Source organism: Lithobates pipiens, unplaced genomic scaffold (genome assembly GCF_037356315.1).
Source record: "Lithobates pipiens isolate NorthernLeopardFrog02 unplaced genomic scaffold, aLitPip1_a1.2 Scaffold_1, whole genome shotgun sequence".
NCBI classification, from domain to species: domain Eukaryota; kingdom Metazoa; phylum Chordata; class Amphibia; order Anura; family Ranidae; genus Lithobates; species Lithobates pipiens.
Genome location: NW_027507685.1, coordinates 238,334,356 through 238,349,992, shown reverse-complemented (window position 1 = coordinate 238,349,992; position 15,637 = coordinate 238,334,356). Strand labels below are relative to the sequence as shown.

The 15,637-nt window shown below is 45.5% G+C and overlaps 1 protein-coding gene across 2 annotated transcripts in view; it reads left to right on the top strand.

The window, feature by feature from the left end:
• The window catches only part of LOC143985947 (uncharacterized), a 76,154-nt gene that overhangs the window by 17,768 nt on the left and 42,749 nt on the right, over positions 1–15,637 (top strand). For both annotated transcript variants that reach the window (XM_077484761.1, XM_077484762.1), the window contains exons 2-3: positions 10,092–10,215; positions 10,303–10,395. In XM_077484761.1, the coding sequence (XP_077340887.1) occupies positions 10,182–10,215; positions 10,303–10,395 (127 nt within the window). In that variant the 5' untranslated portion in view covers positions 10,092–10,181. The remainder of the gene's footprint in view (positions 1–10,091; positions 10,216–10,302; positions 10,396–15,637) is intronic.

The following is a 15,637-nucleotide window of genomic DNA, read 5'->3' as shown; positions in this document are numbered from 1 at the left end:
ATCCTGAGTGTGATACACTTTGAAGCAGGGTACAGCACACAGTCCAACATCACAATCCGGACAATAGAACCGACTTTCTTTTCGGACTTTTTTCCCACTGCCATCTCTATTTGAGCAGCAAACCACGCACATCCTGGTAGGTGCTGCCTTTTTTGCGGTTGGTGGTATGTAGTCCACAAAGTGACGACCTGTTAGGCGTTCTGGGTTGACAACGTCAACAGCATGTCGTCCAGGTCTGATCCCAGATCCTGATGGTGTCTGATGTTGGAGGAAAATCTGCTCCGCCACCTTCCAGGTAAAATCCGCATGAATAAGAGGCTTGCGACTCTGTGCTCTATATAGGACATATGCGTTCCAAAGGCATTGCTCCAGAAGATGCCGGAAAATCTTTTTATAATATTTTTTTTGCTGCTTGCGCATAGCCGGATAAAATGTCATTGCCTGATCGGCTCTGTCCACGCCTCCCATAGTGCAATTGTAGTCTATGACGACTTGCGGCTTCAGCACATCTTTCCCACGTTTGGTGTGGACCATGGCAGTGGCGGTATTGTGCACGGTACTCATCAGACACACGTCCTTCTTATCTCGCCATCGCATTGCCATCATTTTACCCTTCTGCCAGGCAACCATTTCTCCGGTTTTTAGATTTTTCCGGGAGAACAGAGATGGCATGTCACGCCGATTGGGCCTATCCGTACCATACGCATCGGTCTTGTTTCTTAGCAAAACATCAAAAAGTTCCGGAGACGTATAAAAATTGTCCATGGTGACACAATATCCCTGGTTCAGCAATGGCTCCAGCAGTGTGAGGACTGATGATGTGGCCATCCCATAGCCGCTGTACCTGGGGTTGAACTTTGTGCCTTTACCGGTGTAAATGACCGCATTCCATATGTACCCGGTGGATGACTCGCAGAGCATGTAGGACTTTATTCCAAATCTCGCTCTTTTGGACGCAATAAATTGTATCCAGCTCAGGCGTCCCTTGTAGGCCATCAAGCTTTCGTCCACGCAGACGTCCCTTTCTGGCATGTAGGTCCGCTGGAAGTTGCTCACAATAATTTGCGATACCTCCCAGATTTTTTTGAGTTTGGGTGCAGGATGCGTGGCCTCATCAAACTCCTCATTGTTCGTGAAATGAAAATATTTCATGATGAGGGAAAAACGGTATTCCGACATCACGGTGCCAAAAAACAGAGTGGCCAATAATTTATTGGTGGTCCAGTACCATTTTTGGAGCGGTTTCCCCACCACTCCCTGAAGAATGATGAGTCCCAGGAACTGCCAGATGTCCTCTTTGGTCACTGGTTCCCACTTTCTGTTTCGGGAAAACCTGGCATGCAGCGTAGCGGATTGCTGTACCTGGTAGCGATTTGTCTCTGTGACAATTTTTTCAATTACATCCTCAGTGAGAAATAATTGCAGGTATGCCAGGGGATTGTCACGTTCGACATCTACCTTCATCCCAGGTGATCCAGTGAAAGGGAATCTTGGCGGCGCTACCTGGTCTGTATCGCAGTCGATAGGGCACCAATTGCGCACATCGCTGAGGTCAGGTGCAGGATCATCACCGCTGTCACTTGTCAGATCCGTGTCAGTGTCAGACGACAAATCTCCCACCGACTCGCTATCGCTAATTTCTGCGAGCAACTCCGTGTCGCTATCGCTGTCACTCAGCTGGTCCAATGGCGATTTTGTAGCGAATTGGCGCTTTTTTGATGCCATGTTAGATATTATTTTATTGGAGGCAAGGGGCACTGTATGGTTTATCTGTCAGATAGAGATGATACAGTGTAATCCTCTCAGATTACAATGTATCACCTCTATTTATGTGTTTGTGTTGTGTAACTTTTTGAATTTCCAGCCCAGTTCCGCTCCCGTGCGCCGCTGCTGCTCGCAGAGAACGGAACCAGGAAGTCTGGATGGCGTGACCTCGCCGGCGATCGTGTCGGCGATCACAGGGGAGGACAGCGGAGAACATCACTGGAGCGCAGGGAGAAGGTAAGATCTCCGCTCGCCGCTCTGCAATGTTACCCCGAGCGTGACTCGGGGTTACCGATAGTACAATAAAAAACCTAACCCGAGTCACGCTCGGGGATACCGCTAGGGAGGTTAAAAGGGCCCCAGTCTTTGAGCGTGTTTAAACGCAGCCCGCTGTGATGGGTGAAAGTTGGATCTATCTGTTAAATCAGCAGTATCCTGCAGCGAGGACAAGGTAAGGGAAGAAGCTTTGCTTTTTCCTTCAATATACCTTATATGCCTTATAAATGTCTCCTCTATAAGGAGTAACTTACACTACCTATGATGTGTCTTGGTGCAGCTCTGTCTCAGAACATGTGTGGTCCCAGTGGCAGAGGGGGGTTCTTACTATAGATCTTGTGGGATTTGGTAAAAAATACAGCAGTTACTAATACAGAGATGTGCATAAACTTCTTTATGGGCGGTGGCTGATTGATTGACGCAGCTGCTTTTAGCTGCATGGTTTAATTACAACCCAGCACTTCCACCTAGTAACGTTGGGAAACGCCCTATGCTTCTGTGGTTTATAAAAATAATTTTATATATATATATATATATATATATATATATATATATATATATATATATATATATATATATATATATATATATATATATATATAAAATAAAAAATTATTTTTTTTTTGTTGGCCATCCGGGTCCCTAGCAGGGCCTGAGAACACAGAGGAGCATGTCTGCAAGGTCACGTGGCGCTATGTGTGGATGTAACGTCCACACACACAGCACTCGAGAGAGGCAGTCTGTCACACTAAGACCGCAGAGCGCTGGACACGTAAGGGTGTAAACAGGCATTTCTAGACAGATTGTTAATTAGTAGCAAAAGAACTTATTTTGTGTGTACCTCTGCTTGTGCTTTGCACTATGTCTTCCAGACCTACCGTAAAGGTACCTAAGGTGTCGCCCCCCCCCAGGCGCTGGGAATCCCAGTTATGCCTCCATACTGTCTTCCTCTTCGGAGAGATCAGACATGGCAAGCCAGGGTGAGTTATTGGAAGCTAGCGGTGGTGCAACTGCTTCACACACTTCAGCCCCTGTAGAGGTGACTGAAGATGCATTTTCCTCTGCCTTGGAAGGCTTAGAAGGAAGATTAGTGGCTTTAATCGCATCCTCCATCCAGTGTATAGGAAGCGTCTTAGATCCCCCTCCCCCACCTTAGACTCTTTACAGTCAGTGAAGGGTCCAAGAGAATTATGGGGACAGGATGGGGTATTGCCCTCAGATGATCGAGAGGAAAGGCATGCGATTATTTCTCTGCGGAAGAAACAATACTTGAAGTTCCCAAGGATCCCTACTTCACAATCTGAAGTACAGAGGCTTGCAAAGATGGTTCGCTCTACTTGCATGCTACCTCTAACAGAGTTAGCTGAAGGGCCGGTCTCTTCCTTGGGTTCTTTGAAGCCTTTACAACCTTTGCATGCGTTTCCTGTCCACGCATTACTAAAAAAGCTTATTTTTACCGAATGGGATCATCCGGATAAGCATTTTTTTCCCTTCCAAAGAGACTCTCAAAGCTCTATCCTATGGAAGAAACATTCACTAAAGATGGAAAGTTCCAGCAGTTGATGCTGCGATTTCCAATGTGAAAAAAAAAAAAATGTTTAACTTACCCAGTGGACAATGCACTTATGCTTAAAGATCCAACAGATAAGTTGGAAGGTCTGTTAAAATCCTTTTTGTCTTAGCAGATACTGTTGCTCAGCCTGCAATTGCAGCTATAGGCATCTGTCAGTCCTTAAAGCGGCAGTAAACCCAGTTTCAAAAAACATTTACATTCCCGGCATGCCGGAAATGCTAACTTTCACATTGGTTGTGCTCTCAACTAAACTTTCAAACCATCCAATGGCTGATGTCATAACTGATCACATGTGCAGCATTATGGCAGTTGAAGAATTATTAGAGGCCAAGATGGCAGTTTCCTTGACTGAAAACGATAGGAGGGTTTACTTCCACTTTAAAGGACCAGTTCACAGATGCTCTCAGATGAGCTCCCTGCACAACAAGCACAGGAACTGGCCGAGCTACCTAAAGCATTATGCTTTGCTGTAGACGCTATGAAGGATTCTATTCACCAGGCATCACGCCTTGCGTTTTGTACTTGTACATATGCAAAGAACCCTTTGGTTAAAAGGTTGGTCAGCTGAGACGCATTGTAAGAACCTTCTAACTAGTTTCCCCTTTAAGGGAGAACGATTATTTGACAATAGTTTGTATAAATACATTCAAATAATTTCCAGCGGCAATAGTACTCTTTTGCCAGTCAAAAGAAAATATAAGCGACTTTTCATTTAAACTGTTCGGCCTCTGCCATCAGACCAGGCATAAAGGAAGACCTGGGGCTACAAGTCTGCAAAGCAGAATACAAGACCTCCCTTATGAAGAGACATCTCCCCTCACCAAGGTGGGGGGAAGGCTTCTGATGTACTCAGAAGTCTGGCAAAGGGAGATTCAGGACAAATGGACTCTCTCCACAGTGTCTCTAGGATACAAGCTAGAGCTTTGAGAGTTATCACCATCTCGTTTTCTGAGATCAAACGTTCCCAAGGATCCAGGGAAAAGGCAATCCCTGTTGCAAGCATTAGACCGATTATTGGCTCAAGGGGTGATCAGACAGATTCCCAAACAAGAGCAAGGTTTGAGGTTTTACTCAAACCTAATTACGGCCCCAAAGGCAAATGTGGATACAAGTCTAGATCTTTGTAATCTAAATCGGTTCCTTGAAAATCCACTCCATTTTCATGGAGTCAATCAAGTCAGTAGTTTCCATTCTGCAAGGAGAAAAACTTCTGGCGTCCATCGACATCAGAGATGCATAGCTGCTTGTCCATATATTTCCTCCTCACCAGAGGTTTCTGCGGTTCTAAGTAGAACAGAAGCATTTTCAGTTAATAGCCTTGCCCTTCGGGCTTGCTACAGCATCTCGGGTATTCACTAAGGTATTAGCTTCGCCTCTAGTCAGGTTAAGGGCACAGGGCATAACTGTCTTGGCTTACTTAGACGATCTATTGTTAATAGACCAGTCAGTGACTTGCTTGAAGCAAGGTGTAGCCATCACAAGCGGTTACCTGGAAGGTTTGGGTTGGATTCTCAACCTAAAGAAATCCTCCTCTTTAAGCCACTAAGAAGGCTGGACTATCTGGGCCTGATCATAGACACAGCCCAGAAAAGGGGTGTTCTTGCCTCCCGCAAGGATCAGCTCCATACAGGAGCCTGGTGAAGATGATCAGGTCGAAGAGAAATCCTTCAATTCGCCTTTGCATGAGGCTGTTAGGGAAGATGGTAGCTTCATCCCTATGCTCAATTCCATTCGAAACTGAAAGCAGTATTCTGTCTTCTTGGAACAAAACAATTCAAGCTATGGACTTGCCAATGTGGCTGTCCCCATGAGTGTCCCAAAGCCTCAGTTGGTGGTTACTATCTTGGAACCTGCTGAAGGGAAAGTCCTTCAGATCAGTTATCTGGAAGGTAGTAACGACAGATTCCAGCCTTTCAGGCTGGGGAGTAGGAGCCTTGCCCATCGACATCCAAGAGATTCCGGCAGTGTATCTGGCTCTAGAAACCTGGACCTCCAGGTTAAAGAATTGTCCTGCCAGGATCCAGTCCGACAATGCCAGGGCTGTAGCATATATCACTCGCAAGGGGTCACCAAGAGTCTCTCAGCTCAGAGAGGTGAACCATATTCTAACTTGGACAGAAGAGAATGTCCCATGCCTATCAGCAGTTTTCATTCCGGGAGTAGAGAATTGGCAGGTGGACTATCTAAGTCGCTGGCAGTTATTCCCAGGAGCATGGTCTCTTCACCCCAAGTTGTTTCAGGCTGTTTGCAAAAGATGGGGGACCCTGGACGTAGACCTTCTAGCGTCCAGATTCAACACTAAGCTAGACAACTTTGCATCCAGGACAGGGGACCCACTCCATGGGATCAGTTTTTACTGATCTATGCGCTTTTCCCCGATTCAGTTGCTACCTCAAGTTCTTTGCAGGATTAGGCTGGAAAGAAAATCGGTAATACTGGTAGCACCAGCATGGCCCTGAAGGTCATGGTACGCAGAGATCGTAAGGATTGCATTGGAGGGTCCAGGGCTCTTCCCACTAAGGCCAGACCTGCTATCTCAGGGGCCGATATTCCATCCTACTTTACGAACGCTAAATTTAACGTCTTGGCTATTGAGACCCACATTCTGAATAAACGTGGGCTTTCCAGGTCAGTTATCTCTACTTTGATTAATGCTAGGATGCCAGCTTCTAGAGCTATATATTATAGAGCCTAAAAAGCTTATGTTTCCTGGAGTGAGTCCAAGGGTTGGTGCCCTCGGAGATATATCATAGGCAGAATTCTTTCTACAATTAAGCGTAGAGATGAAGTTGGCCCCGAGTACTATTAAGGGCCAAGTCTCAGCCTTATCAATTTTTTATTTCAAAGACTGCTTGCTATGCATTCTTTAGTCCAGGGTTTCATGCAAGAAGTGCTGCGGATTAATCCGCCAGTTAAATCACTCTTAAGCCCTTGGGACTTAAATTTAGTTTTGTCAGTGTTACAAAAACAGCCATTCAAACCATTGCAGCATGTTCCCTTAGTCCTTCTGACTAGGAAGCTGATATTTTCCTTTGCTATATCCTCAGCAAGGAGGATTTCAGAATTAGCTGCTCTTTCTTGTAAGGAGTCATATTTGATTATTCATGAGGACAGAGTGGTGTTACGCCCTCATCCAGGTTTTTTGCCAAAAGTGGTTTCAGGCTTTCATCTGAATGAAGATATTGTCAGGGTTTTTTCCCAAGACCTTGTTCCAGGGAAGAAAGGTCACTACATTGTCTTGATGTAGTGAGAGCAGTGAAAATATATTTAAGAAAACTGCTCAGATTTGTAGGACTGATGTCTTATTTCTTCTGCCAGAGGGTCCTAAGAAGGGACAGGCAGCGTCAAAATCCACGGTCGCTAAGTGCATTTGGCAAGTTGTAATTCAAACTTCTGATTTAAAGGGAAAGATACCCCCTTTTCAAGTTAAGGCGCACTCTAACAGAGCGGTTGGTGCTTCTTGGGCAGTGCTTCACCAGGCCTCCAGGTCTCAAATCTGCAAGGCCGCGACTTGGTCTTGAGTACATACATTTGCAAAATGTTATCAAGTGCATGTAAGATGGAATGAGGATATCGCCTTTGGGCACAGTGTGCTGCAGGCAGCAGTAGAAGTCCTCAGGTCTGTGGGGTTACCCTACGGGTTGTGTCTCCCTCCCTCCAAGTGGACATAGGGCTGCACATATTAGAGGGCCCCTTGTGGGCTCGCTTCACTCGCCACGCTTCGGACCCGGCTTCGCTGCGCTCGGCTCTTTTTATTCTAACTCTATGTCCACTTGGATGGTGGGGCTAGAACCTGGACTCACGGCGCAGACGCTGTTCATCTTCAGCTATTTTCAGAATCCTGTGTGTCCTGTGTACTGCGCATGCTCAGTACACAGCGGACACTATCCGATGGGGGACATTATGTGATAGTACACCGACAAAGCACCGCTGCAGCGGTTCTTTTGCGTGCGGTTTTAACCCATTTTTTGGCCTCTAGCGGGGCTTAAAGGTGCCACGCTAGCGGCCGAATTGCGCTGCTAAAAATAGCAGTGCTTTACCGCCGATGCCCGCCTGCCCCAGTGTGAAAGTAACCTTAGAAACAAGTCAACAGCTCCAATGTCTTCTGTTCTCTCACGCTTATTGTAAACACAACTGGAACTAGGCACTTTTATTTTATAGGGATAATTTTACACCCCTATTTAGAAAGCAAGCAAAAACTTGGAAGGAGGGCGCTGAATGCAGAGCTGCTGTTTACTGGGAAAATCCTGAGGCTGTTTTTTTTTTTGCATGGCTGCTCTGTGGCTTCAGCCTTAGCAGACGATTAACAACAAGCTATTATCCAGAGGCGAGAGGAAAGAAAGAAAGCGTGTCATGTGAAGTAGGCTGGAAAATGGATCAGTTCAATCTCTCACAGTATGATCTGGCCTTGGAAGCCAGAGGAATGCAGATTTCAGACAAAGCCTGCAAAAAGGCAGTTGGATGAACCGCCAGCTGACCCAAGATTCCAGAAGTCCCCAGTATAACTAGCCTGACAGCAGCCTGGGGACCTCCGATTAGAGTTTTGCTGCATTTTGGGTAATAATGGTTGTGATGTTTTCATTGACCATTTCAATACAGAGCACTTATACCCCCTTCCTGCCCAGGCCAATTTGTAGCCTTCAGCACTCTCACACTTTAGATAACAATTGCGCGGTCATGCAATGCTATACCCAAATGCAATTTTTAATTTTTTAAATTTTTTTGGAGACTGATAGAGCTTTCTTTTGGTGGTAGTTGGTCACTAAGGATGAGCTCTGGTGTGTTTGCACAGCCCACGTGCAGAGCCTGCCAGGTCGGCACTGCGCTTCGCTAATCGCAGGCCGTGAGACATTGTCTCGATGCGCGGCTGCAGAGATCAGGAAATATCTCACTGCTAAACAAGTGAAAAAAGACAGTTTTGAAGAAAAAAAAAGTTTGTAAAGAAGTCATTTATTTTTCTCCTACACGGATGTGCACTGATGGGCAGCCTTTATGGGTGCCACTGAGGAGACACTGAAAGTCATCACTAGTGGGCACTGGCTGGGATTGTGGGTTATCAGTGCAGATACCATCGCCCCCCCCCCCGCTTATCGGCTTTCCTCTGCTTCCTCACTGTCGGCGTGAATAGAGGAATGCCAATAACCAATGTTTCCTATTTACACTGTGATGAGCTGTGATTGATCACATGCTAAAGCGCTTTACCACGATCGGAGATGCTGTGTATCCGAGCGACACATCGCACCAGCAATCTCCACCCAGTATGACTATATATCATATAACGCCCAGTCAGAACAATGAAACCCTCGCCCGGCCTATAGCAAAATGACAACCAGGCTTAGGTTTCATTGTTCTGACTGGGCGCCGTATTAACTGGGGTGTCTCCTTCCGGTATGGTACCACAGTGGGCTATGATCAGGTTTTTGGATTTGTTTGTAGTTGTTGAACTTTAGGAAAATATAAAATGCATACATTATTACAACCATGTATTCAATAATACATTATCTGAATTTCACTTGATCTCAGCCTATTATAACAAGTATCTGAATTTAACTTGATAACCACTTTTTGCGGTTATCAAGGGCAGCCCTGATCCTCCTCTTCTTGGGTGCCTCTGATGCGCTCCTGGGCCCTCCCTCTTGTCGCGTGCCCCCACAGCAAGCAGCTTGCTATAAAGGCACCCAAGTGGAGCTGAAGTGTCTCCATTCAGACATGGAGCTGCAGCTCAGCCACGCCCCTTCTCTCTCCTGATTGGCTAACTGACTTTGACAGTAGCAGGTACCAATGGCGCTGCTGCTGTGTCTCAGCTAATCAGGAGGGAGAGTACCGAACGGCCTAGGGACTCATGGACATCACTGGACAGAGATGGGCTTGGATAAGTATTGGGGGGGCTGGTACACACAGAAGGCTTTTTATCTTCATGCATAGAATGCCTTTATCCCAGTTCATGTGCCAGCCTGCAACTTACTGAATTGACCTTCTCTAACAGATTCATGTTAAAACACAGAAGTTTCGTTTGCACACACTTGAGGATGCAAGGCACATTGGCCATGGAGGAGAATCCTGCCAATCTCTGAAAAGGAATGTTAAGTCTTCGATCACACAAATACGACACGAAATTTGCATACAAAGTATCACTCTATCCTTTCCAGTGAATTTGCACAGACTATGTATGCTTTAAGGATACTAAACCGCTACTTAAATTGGGTTTTCCTGGTGATGGAGTCCTCTTACTGCTGCTTCCTTCTCAGAGCCCTCCAGAACTACTAGTGCTGCTCCTTTGTCATAAGGACATGTTTGTCCAACTCCTCTTTCATCTCCCCCCTACTTCCTGTGGCATCACTTCCTGTCCTGAGTGCAACCAGTCCAATAAGTTCATTAGCATTGAACCAAATGTTATACATATATATCTATTAACCTCACCAAAGTAGCCATAGCAACACATCCGTAGATCAACCTGTTTATTTTTCTGTGATTTCAGGAGCGGTTGAAGTTTAATGAACAACTTGCAGAATATACAACCTGAACAGAAGTCCCTTTTCCTATCAGAAGTATCTGAATTTAAGCAGTGATGATGGAGCATTACCATACCATCAAGCCCCTGGGTATGCACCCCAAGTTTTTGTTTTTTTCCCATACTAGTATTTGATCATTAGAGATGGTTATGCAAGATATGATGTTTCTTCTTGCAGAATGTACTGTGGTGGGGCCAGGGGTGGTGGTAAAAGTAGAGGAGGAAGAAATCTACAATCCTCAGAATAACCAGATTCCAATGACCAATACAGGTAAGTAATTTCTGTTAATGAGAATCGTAATATATCTAAACAATCTGGTCATGTAGAAAAACAAGGGTGAGCACCATTTCAAAGGGATGCTGCCACCTGCCAATTAGTGAAAGTGCCTTCAGATAGCCCACCCTCCCCAGCAAAGTATGCCCCCCAATCCATGCTCTCTCACCCCAATGCAAGAATGTGCCCTAAGTATGCTGTAGTTTTAGAACCCACAGTTAGATGACATCATTATCCTCCCCCCCAGCAGTTGGCTGCTTAGGTCCAAGCACTGGTCATGTTTACCCTCATACAGTGAAACCTTGCATTACGAGCATAATCCGTTCCAGGAGAATGCTTGTAATCCAAAGCACTCACATATCAAAGCGAGTTTCCCCACAGAAGTCAATGTAAACAAAAATAATTAGTTCCGCGTTGACTTCTATTACATGCAATACCGCATGTGGCCAGAGGTGGGGGGCACGCCGAAGAGCCTCGGAAATGCTCAGGGACAGCACGGCTGAACTCGGGAACGGAATATTTCCGAGTGTTTCCAAGTATTTCCGAACGGCTCTGAACCATTCCGATTGTCACCGGCGCCCCTGCACCTCTGGTCAAATGTAGTACTGCACACCCCTTTAGCTTGAATTCTGCTTGTTTTGCGAGACAACACTTGCAAACCGAGTCAGAATTAAAAAAAATAAGTTACTCGTCTTTCAAAATGCTCGTTAACTGTGTTACTCGTAAACCAAGGTTCCACTGTACTTGGCAGCCCTGCCTGCTCCATTAGAACCTTTAGCTGGATCTCTAGTGGGAAGCAAAATTACTTTGTCCTGAATAGAAAGTAACCCAGTCTCTCTTAAACTTCTGGCAATGCATAGCCTTTACGAGAAACCCATCCTATGCATTGCATATTTGCACAATCTCGTGCTTTATTCATGTTTTTTTCACCTTAATGCATTCTATGGCTGTCTTTGTAATGGGCTAAATGAATGGTACCTGGGCCTCGTAATCCAAAGAAACAAGGTTTTGCTTGCGAACGCTTCTCTTTTTAGAGAGCTGGGCCCTGGGATCCAGTACTTTTTGGTAGTAAGTCCATAAGGTTTTCACTGGCAGGGTGATGTCACAGGTCCAGGATTGTGGGATAACCTGAGAGTTCCCTGGTTCCTGAAGGTTTCCTTTAAGGTCTCGGAGAAGGGTGAAGATTGGGTTTTTATCTGATCTAAAACCTGTTGCAAGGATAAGGCAAGTGAGATTTTCTCAGGAATTTTCTCCTTCTATGTATTGTGTTGTCATGTCTGTGTCACCACTGGGGGCTGTATTTTTGTACCCACCATCCTGACGCTGGAAATAGCAGAAACCTTCACTCTCCTCTCCTTCAGCCGGCACAGACCCCCCCCCCCCCCCCAGCCATGCTGCAGGACTCCATTCTCATGGGAAAATCAACGCCTTTGGAAAAGGGGGGCCATATTCCATGGGGGGGGCGTGGCTAGCGACGCCGGATGCATCCGGGAAGTGTTTTAAAGCACTGTGAAGGAAGCTGCTGCCTGGCGGTGGAGGGATGGAGAGGTTGGCTGGATCAGGTTTGGTAACGCAGGCATTTCCCTTTGACAACATTGTACTTTTAAGCTGGGATTAATAGGAGTTATTGTACTGTACTATAGCCTAGCAAGTTTTCATTCTTTTGCTGGTAGTGCCTCTGCTTTGTGCTGTAAGCTATGAGTGGCAAAGGGACCAGAAACTCCTCTAAGGGGTTAATGGTATAGAACAAGCTAAAAAACCCTTTCCAAAAGAATGTCATCCTCCCCTGAGAGGGATATGGCTAGTCGGATGAGCCATCAAGGGTAGAAAGCTTCAGTCCCTGTATATATCATACAAACTGTTTTTTCTTCTTCTACCATTTAGGACTAAACAGCAGATTCCCATCTAGTCCTCAGGGCCCTTTTGTTGAGGTGCAGGAGGTTGGGGATCAGGTAGATCATCCCAAATATTGGAAGATACTTATTTTTCCTCTTCAAAGGATCCTAACATGGAGGGAGTAGCCTCACAAGTCAGGTGGTTACTCCCTTACTTAACCCTTTTGTTGCCTGCAGCACAGGCTCTTGAGGTATCTACCTCTGAGGTTCATTTGAACCTCCCCCACCTGGGGATGTTTTTCCTATTCATGCATAATTTATGTATTCTGAATGAGAACATTTCTATGAAGAAATGGGGGGTTCCAGCAATTGATGCTGCAATCACCTCAGTGAGCAGAGTCTCACATGTCCAGTGTATAATGCACTGATGTTAAAGGATCCAACAAATTAAGGTTGGAACTTCCTTTTAAATGCAAGATGTCTTTTGCAGTTCTTGCTGTAATTGGTGTATCTCAGTCCATTAACCCTCTAACATCTGCTCTACCATTTTGGTGGAGCACATTTTGAGTCACGCCAATGCATTGAAAAATGTGGACTTCTAATGGTTAAGGAACAGTTTGTGAGATACCTGTGATCAGCAGACCCGGCAAGGGGCTGGTGTATCTGACGCACTGTGTCTCACAGATGCTATGAAAGACTCTATCGTTTAAGCCTTATGGCTTATACTTGGATTAGTGCATTCTCGCAGAGTTCCGTGGCTGAAATATCGATCAGCCGAAGCACCATGTTCAAACTTTTAGCCAGTTTGTGTCCCTTCCAGGGGTACGGCTATTTAGAGTGGATAAGTATATCCAATAGGGTAAAGCTCTCTTTACCAGTAAAAGGAGGTTCAAACATTTCTCCTTTAATTGTGCTGCCTCTCCTATGCCTGGGGCATCTGCCTCTAGGCAGTCTCGACGGTATCAATCGTCAGGTTCAGGGGAAAGTCCCCAAGGGCAGCACCAGGATCTTGGGGGCAGAAAGCCCATGAAGCAGAATGCTAAAACCTTCTCATGAAGGAGCACCCCTGCTCGTTTGGGTGAGGGGAAAGGTCCTGCGATTCTCAAAGTCTGGCAGGAACAATATCAAGAGTAGAGGGATTTCTGCAATTTTTTCTCTAGGTTACGACTAGAGTTCCAGGAGCCTGGATGGCTCAGTCGGCTTTGATCTGAGGGTCCGGCGTTCGGGTCCCTGTTTGGGTGCTGCCTGTGGGGTCCTCCTTTAGCCAGGTTAAGGGCTCAAGGCATAGCGGTCCTAGTCTATTAGATGATCTGCTTTTAAAAGATCATTCAGTCTCATGTCTAAACCAGAGTCTGATCTCAACCGTAAATATCTGAAATCTCTAGATTGGATTCTCGATTTGGGGGGGGTCTGGTTATAGATACCATAGAGAAGAAGGTATTCTTACCCCAGACAAGAATCGGTTCCATTGTAGGATTAAATTAACTTAATTCAAAGGAAAATTCCTTCATTCGGGTGTGCAGGAGATTTTTAGGGGAAATGGTGTCCTCCTTCAAGGCCGTCCCTTATGTGCAGTTTTACTCAAAGACTGCTCCAAGACACCATCCTGTCGGTCTGGAATAAAGAAGATTCAGGCCTTGTTTGTTTCCAATACGCTTGGCTCCCGACATAGGTCAGAGCCTAAATTGGTGTTTGTTATCCAGCAAAAGGTAAAATTTATCCTGGAAGGTGTTAACAGATGCCTTCTAGGCTGGGGAGCAGCCCTGGAAGAAGATTCTGTCCAGGGGAGATGGTCCAGGTTAGAGGACCTTGCCTATCAACTTTTTTGGAAGTTTTTTTGAAGTTTCAGGCAGTACATCTGACTCTAGAATCTTGGCGGTCAGACTACTGGACTGTCCTGACAGGATTCAGTCTGACAAGGCCACATCGGTGGCTTACATCGATCACCAGGGAGGCACAAGAAGGCGTGCAGCCCAAAAAGAGGTGAATAATGTTCTAGCTTTGGCAGAACACAACACTCCTTGCCTATTGTCAATGCTAATTTTTCAGGCGTACTATTTGAGATGCCAACAATTATTTCCGGGAGAATGATCTCTTCACCCCGACATCTTCCTAGCAATATGTCAGATGGGGTATTCCAGACATGGACCTATTCACGTCCAGATTCATTAACAAGGTCGACAACTTTATGTCGAACAAGGGGTCCACTAGCAGGCGGAACAGATGCATAAGTCTTCCCAGGGGATCAGTTTTCAATGATCTATGCATTTCCTCCAGTTTTGCTACTTCTGCACCTTCTCCGCAGGATTAAGCAGGAACAAAAGGAGGTGATTCTGGCAGCCCCAGCAGGTCCCAGAAGATATTTACAGAGATCATAAAGATGGTAGTAGGAGTCCTTTGGACTCTGCCATTATAGCCAGACCTTCTTGCACAAGGTCTGGTATTTCATCCTACTTTACGGACAAAAAGTTTAACTGGTTTTACTGTTGAATCCCACTCTCTAAAAGATCATGGGTGATCTCCTTGTACTTTGACTAATGGCATCCAGGGGTTGGCACCCCAGGAAGTATGTCAATAGGCAGGATCCCTGATTTCCTGCATATGGGATCTGATATGAAGCTGGCCTTGACTTCTATCAAGAGCCAGATCCAGGCCTTGTCGGTGTCTTTTCCTATGGCCTCTTTCTTCCCACTCTTGATGTGTAGCTTATTCAGGGGGTAACACTGTTTATTCCCCCTATCAAGGCACCTCTAAATCCTTGGGATTTAAAATTGGTCTTATCGGCTTTGCTGAATCAGCCGTTTGAACCTTACGTGAAATTCCCTTGGTTCTTTTGACAAGAAAGATCATATTTTCTGGTTGCAATTTCTTCTGCTAGAAGAGTTTCAGAACTAGCGGCTCTGTCTTGTAAGAGCCATATTTCATCATGCATAAGGATGAGGTGGTTTTATGTCCTCATCCTGAATTCCTACCAAAAGTGGTAACAGGTTTTCATTTAAACCAAGATATTCTTCCTCCTTTTTCCCCAGAGCCTTAATCTGGGGAAGAGAAAGCACTACATTCCCTTGATGTAGTAAGAGCGATCAGAGTCTATTTAAGGGCGATAACTCAGGTTCGCAAAATACAGGCTTTGTTTGTACTGCCAGAGGGTCCAAAATGTGGACAGACAGCGTCAAGATCCACTATTTTCTGAATGGATTTGTCAAGTGGTTATTCAAGCTTCAGCTTGAAGAAGAAAATTCTTCCTTCTCATGTTAAAGCACATTCATCCAGGGCAATTAGTGCCTCTTGGGTGGTGTATCATCAGGCCTCTATGGCTCAGATCTGTAAGGCCACGACTTGGTCTTTGGTTCATATATTTATCAGATTTTATCAAATCTATATTAGCCACTTCAATACAGGGC